The following is a 6,110-nucleotide window of genomic DNA, read 5'->3' as shown; positions in this document are numbered from 1 at the left end:
AAAGGCAAACTCAAACTCGACACACAACTCAAACTGAACTCAAGCCAAGAAAAGCGTATAAATTATACGATTGTGGCCCCTTTTGAATGTCTGTTCTGGTCATATGATTATGATTACGTTGATTAAAACGCGCTCTTATCGCCACTTTGTCCGCTGCTGTGTGTTAATGTGTGTCTTGTCGTCCCATGCCGAGTGGGGCTCCGTCTTCGCCTGCTCTCCTTGGTATCGCAGCATCCCATGCCCAAGATATCCCCCATCCGCCCCGTGCGCCCACTCAATTGCAATTGCTCATACGCCGCGTTGGCGACAGGACAACCGGATAGCCAGATAACCAGTCCCGCCTTTCAATTTGCGCACAAAAGGACATCGTTAGGCGAACTCGGATGATGGATTCATTATGCACATCGATATGCGCTTATTGAGGGCCCAAGGTTGTAGGTCACATTAACTAAGGGAAGGGGAATGGTATGGGCTAAATGAAACCCCTTTCACTTTCTTTATTTCATTCATTTTGGAGGAGCACAAAGGACTAAACATCTTGTTGTTTTAAAGTGGATAAAGATGTGTTCTTTATTTACAGACACATGGATCCCAACGCAAACTTTCTAAACTTTAAAAATTATTTTAAACTTTTTATATTATATATCCTCCATAGATTTTGTCGAATTATTCGGTTTAATCAGGAATTGTTCTTGTTACTTTTAATTTTAATTATTTAATTGTATTAATTTTCTATGCTTACTCGTCCTGTTTTCTTGGTTTTAGGATTTTTTCTTAGTTTATAGGCTTTGATTACGAAATAACTTTGTTTTACAGCCTAAAAATTAGAAACAAAACTAAGTTAAAATGGTAGAGTTATTTAGCAATTATTTTTATCATTTTATTATTTATTTGTTGTTTTTTCCAAAAATAAAATTTGAAAAAAATTCTCGTCACACTTATAATTATTATTAATTTGTAACTCCCCTTATAAATATACTTTTTCATTCGGTTATCTTAAGTTTAGGGTTTGCCATGATGTCCATGATGGCCATGATGCCCATGCCCATGACCACCACCTCCTCCGCCGACGACCACGGGTTTAATCACCACCACGGGCTTAACAACCACGGGTTTCACGAAAACGGGCTTAGGTTTCACGAACTTCGAGAGCAGCTGGCTGGGATCCTTCAGAAAGTCAGGCTTTGGTGGCAACTTGGCGAGTAGCTGGCTGGGATCCGGAAGAGCTGGCTTGGATTTCATGAGTTTGGCCAGCAATTGACTGGGGTCCTTGAGGAATTCCGGCTTTGGTGGCAGTTTGGCGAGCAGCTGACTGGGATCCGGAAGGGCTGGCTTGGTTTTCTGGATGACCAGAGTGCCCTGCACACAGGCACATAGCCAAAATCCAATGACCAGGAGCAGCAGGTTCCTCTTGAGCAGATCCATTGCGAGTGTGGCGGAATCCGTGAAGAAGGCATCTATTTATGGTGGACGATGCTCTGGCATCCAGAAACCAGAGCTCATTGGCATGCCGCACCTGATGCGCCCGATCTTGGCGAGCTTTTATTCAAATTTCTGGCGATCGATTCGATCGAAACTCTTCATACGGCAGGCGGCGGCATTCCGTTCCACGCGTCGTTCTGTCGGAAGAATTCCCCCGAGTCCGAGTGTAAGTTGAATTCACAATTACCGGCTGGGCGGTTCGAAGCAGGGTTTTCCTTCTCGTAATTCTGCGCGACATTTATTCATGATCGATCCGAGTTGGCATTCAGCAGGCGACTCGCGAGATTCAAATCAGACACGACATGACGTCTTTTGCTCCCGAGAATCAAGGCTTCCACTCGCATGGCAAATGGGCTGAGAAAAGTTGACATAATTTCTGAATCTGAATCTGAAGCCGAAGGCGGAAGTACAAGTGCTCAGCGCCAAATTTAAAAGTGCCTGCTCAATAATGTATTTTAATAAGATCATACTCGATATGGATTTCTAAGCATGTATTTTAACTTATTTAAATTCTTTAAAAAATATTTAAGCATTTTAAATAGATTTAAAATTGTTTGTAATGTAAAAATATTATGCAATTTTTTTGCCAACATTTTAAATATTTGATATTCAAATTCAAATTTTTCAATATGACATTACAATTTTTAATATTTATTTTAATTATAAATTCCAATAAGAAAATAATATTTAAAAATCCCCAAAAGTAGGCAATGGAGTCAATTTCAAACCGGTCACTATCGATAACAACTATCGCAACCACAAATCGATAGCAACACTGGGTTGTTTTTGCGTCGCTTTTGGAAACACGACAACCCTAGTCGGAAAAAACAAACTATTGCAAACAAATCTGAATTATCAGAGAAAATATAGAAATAAATAGGAAATATACAAATGGACGACAGCGTGATACTGCTAGACGACTCCCAGAACAGCGTGGAGATTGTGGAAGACGACGTGGAGGACGGGGAGCTGGAGGACGACGTGGAATTCGTGCCGCCCGCGGAAGTGACCCAAAAGCAGGTCGAACCTGCCGCCAAAAATGAGGAAAATGAAGATAATAACTCGAGTCAGGTGGGTTTTAAATGGGCTATATCTGATTCTAGGATAACTACAGCTACTCCCGCTTCTAGGAAGCCACCGAAGGACCTGCAGACAACCTGGTTTTCGAAGTGAGATTCCGCAGGAAGGAGGACTACGCCAGTCTGCAACAACAAATGCTTGAGATCTTAAAACACAATTTTGAAGCCAAGCAACTGGTCTTCCGGGAGAACCCAGAGGATCTCCTGATAGCTGCCTTCGCAGGGAGCGATCCTCAGGAGCCGGAACACACCCAGGAAACCGAAGATCTCTTCATGATCGACACGCAGCCGGTGGCCAAGCTGAATGCCTCGCAAGTTCCCTCCTACAAGCGCTGCAACTCGGACATTCTGGACGAGCAGACGGAGGCGCGGAAGAAACTCAAGGCGGAGGCGGTGAACAAGTGCTTCCGGCCGAAGGCCCAATCCTCCTGCTTCAACTGCGGCGACACAGATCACTCCCTGCGCGAGTGCCCGAAGCCCAGGAACAACACGAGAATAATGCGGGCGCGCAAAAAGAACAGCAGTCGCATGGAGCGCTACCATGTGGACACTGAGCAGCGTTTCGGCCACATTCGCCCCGGCAGGATCAGCACCAAGACGCGCCATGCCATGGGCTTCAACCGCGGCCAGCTGCCCTTCATGTTCTATCGCCTCCGAGTGATGGGCTATCCGCCCGCTTGGCTGGAGGAGGCCAAGGTCCAGAGCTCGGGCATAGCGCTCTTCAATGCGGATGTAAGTTGGAATAGTAATCTCTGTATGAACCTAACTATATATCCTAATTGCAGGGCACCGAGGTCACCAAATCGGACGACGAGGATGGAGAGTCCGACACTTTTAAATACGATATTAACAAGATAGTCGAGTATCCCGGCTTCAATGTCCAGCCCACCGGCAAGTTCTTCGATGTGAGTATAAGAATCTTGTATAATAACTATCCCCTTCTAATAACCTACCTTCCCCAAAGGACTATAAGCACCACAATGTGCCACCCTTCCAAGAGAGCCACTCCAAGGCGAACTTTATCAAATCGCTGGGCGAAAACGTAATCAACGGGTACAAACGCAAGAAGCTGGTGGATTTGCCTGCCCCACACGACCAAGTTGCCGTGCCCAGCGAGGAGCAGACCAGCTTCGGAGACTACGACATGGAGTTGGTGGACGAGGCAGAGGATCCACCGCTGCCGGAAATAGCTCCTCCGCCGCCACCACCGCCGCCAGAGGAAGAGGAACCCTCCGCTCGCTCTCCCTCACCAACTATGGATGATTTAAAGGCCCAGCAGGAGAAGCTACTCCAACAGCTGGAGTGCAACACGTCGCTGGACACGACGGCGAATGAATCCATATCACAGACTGACCTCGATGACACCGCTGAGGTTTCGGAAACTGCGGCTACAGCCAAAGATCCACCGACTCCCTTCAAGGCCTCCTACGAGGGCACTCCGCTGCTGAAGTTCTCCGTCTACGATCGCCTGCCCGTCGGCGAGAACTTCAAGGTGGGCGTCAGCGACGTCATCAACTTTGAGAACCTGCCCGACTCCACCGGAAAGTACGAGCAGATGAAGGACCTGCTGAAGAATGTGCGCGAAAAGATGGTCAAGCTGCAGAACGAGAACTGACGAATGCATTAACTCCCGCCCACCAAATGTACAAAACACACAAATACAAAACCAACGCCTGTAGTTTTCGAAAAGTGTCTTTAAAAATTTCCAAATATGTTTGTTAATTTAAGCCTGTGTGTTAGGAGTGTGCCGTCTCGCGGTTTTTGTACAATGCAAGGGATGTATAATTTATCTAACCAGTGTAAAGGTGCGAAAGGATTTCCGTAGTGAACAATTTACTCTCTCAATCGCGGGAGAAATAACAAAACAAGGAAATGCAAGTTGCGAATTGTGTCGTAGAAGCTCAGGTTTGGCAGAAGCTGGACAGGATTCCGCGGCGGCGCCTAGTTGATTGCCGGCGGAGGAGGCTGCGGCGGCGGCGGCGACCCATCCTGGTTGTCGTCGCGTCGCACGGCCCGCTTGTTGCTGGTCAGGTTGCCCCAGGTACTCGGATTCAGGATGTACATGAACATGGCCACGATCAGGAAGATCATGGCGACGGTGAAGCCGCCGCTGTCATCGCCGCGTCCAGCGACCTGCTGCGAAGTGCGTCCGGTGACTGGAAATAGATGGATTTAGTTAGAATAGAGTCCTTATATATATATTTTAAAAATATTTTGCTAATCGTTAGGAAATTTGGTATGTGGTTAGCTACAATCAAATCAAAGACTTTGTCTTTAGGTCAGAAATTCCTAACTTTAAAACTGTGATTGTTATTGTCCAATACAATACACACTATTATACCAAAAGTTTTAGAACAGAGGCAAGCTTATCACATTTAACTCGGCGGTCTTTGCGTTTTCTGATTCACATTTAAAATTTTAAATAGAACGAAGATAATTTGTTTGAAATTTATAAAGCTTTACGAGAAAGAGGGAACTTCAAGATATTCATACGGATGGTACTCACCATCGAAACACTCGGTGTCTGAGCAGGCATTCTGATTCTGGCGTATCTATAAGGATAGGAACAGGATATTAGATATTAGGAATTAAAGAACCCAAAAAATCAGGAACTCACAAAGTTGATTAGCCTCTGCATCGCATATTCCTGCGACCACACGCACTCGCAGCCATCGAAGTCGTCGGACATGGTTTCGGATTTACTTCTGGAGCCTGAGTAGCGCTGCGGAGAAGGAAGTGGGTTATATTGTAGTAAAATATTTAAATATTTCATTTTATTCTGCTGGACTGACGTGTCTTTTCCTCGAACTGAGAACGAAGAGTACTGTTTTCAAACAAAACGAACTCAGCTGAGACTAATTTATTTGCCAGCGGCAATCGAGTTATACTATATGGTATATATATATGTTTGCACGGTTCCGATAAAGGGGGTTTAGGTTCGCGAGAGAGGAGGAAAGAGAGCTTGGAAGCGGGGATCGGGGATCCGGAACCGAAACAGAATGCAATTTAAGTTAGATACAATTGAATTTTAAATTTCGGACAGTTGACAGAAAAAGCCAATCAATGTCCACCCCAAAACTTTCCTATACAGTACATACATACATACACAGACGTAAGCCCGCGAATTCTTTCTGTGTAGGTATCACGATTATCAAGAAAACCAAGCAAGACGACAAGTTTTAATTACGAGGCTTATCACAGTTAATTACAAGGTCTTTTCCGTTGGCAGCTACGGTTTTGAACTGAAAACCACCCCAAAAGTCCTTATCTGCTTTTTTGAAAAACGTAAACACAACTTTCCCATTTTGTTTTTGTTTTCCAATTGGGGGGCGTAAACAAACCCTGTTTTGTGGGCGTGCGTCAATTAAATAGCGTTACCTCCTAGAATTTCGCACTTGAACAGGCACTCCAGTCTAGTATGCAATTAATTATAGTTCACTTTCGCCCCCGCAGCGTAATAATTATGTTTTTTTCTTACCAACTGGAATGGGAATTGGAAATACTTAATTGCACATATAGTGCTGGCAGAAAAATATCGATAAAACGGGC

The 6,110-nt window shown here is 45.0% G+C and overlaps 3 protein-coding genes across 4 annotated transcripts; 1 reads left to right on the top strand and 2 right to left on the bottom strand.

Annotated features, from left to right (window-relative positions):
• Nucleotides 1-934: 934 nt before the first annotated feature.
• LOC108069652 (uncharacterized) lies at nt 935-1,665 on the bottom strand. The gene has a single exon (XM_017159805.3). It carries the CDS (start codon nt 1,423-1,425, stop codon nt 1,003-1,005), a length of 423 nt encoding a protein of 140 aa, XP_017015294.2. The 5' UTR covers nt 1,426-1,665; the 3' UTR covers nt 935-1,002.
• A 587-nt stretch (nt 1,666-2,252) lies between these two features.
• On the top strand, nt 2,253-4,250 carry LOC108069670 (zinc finger CCHC domain-containing protein 8 homolog). The gene is made up of 4 exons (XM_017159838.3): nt 2,253-2,553; nt 2,613-3,293; nt 3,347-3,466; nt 3,526-4,250. Exons 1-4 carry the CDS (start codon nt 2,374-2,376, stop codon nt 4,174-4,176), a joined length of 1,632 nt encoding a protein of 543 aa, XP_017015327.2. The 5' UTR covers nt 2,253-2,373; the 3' UTR covers nt 4,177-4,250.
• LOC108069671 (small integral membrane protein 14) lies at nt 4,238-6,076 on the bottom strand. Of its 2 annotated transcripts, none has more exons than XM_017159840.3 (4): nt 5,940-6,076; nt 5,179-5,283; nt 5,068-5,113; nt 4,238-4,717 (listed from the first exon to the last, which is right to left on the bottom strand). In XM_017159840.3, the coding sequence occupies exons 2-4, from the start codon at nt 5,248-5,250 to the stop codon at nt 4,503-4,505; spliced, it is 333 nt and encodes a 110-aa protein (XP_017015329.1). In that variant the 5' UTR covers nt 5,251-5,283; nt 5,940-6,076; the 3' UTR covers nt 4,238-4,502. The 2 variants fall into 2 exon arrangements, with proteins under 2 accessions (XP_017015329.1, XP_017015328.1); XM_017159839.3 differs by lacking the exon at nt 5,940-6,076 and adding an exon at nt 5,354-5,512.
• Between the last annotated feature and the right edge of the window lie 34 nt (nt 6,077-6,110).

This window comes from Drosophila takahashii, chromosome 2R (assembly GCF_030179915.1).
Source record: "Drosophila takahashii strain IR98-3 E-12201 chromosome 2R, DtakHiC1v2, whole genome shotgun sequence".
NCBI classification, from domain to species: domain Eukaryota; kingdom Metazoa; phylum Arthropoda; class Insecta; order Diptera; family Drosophilidae; genus Drosophila; species Drosophila takahashii.
The sequence above is the reverse complement of the archived record's forward strand: the minus strand, read 5'-3'. Positions and strand labels throughout refer to the sequence as shown.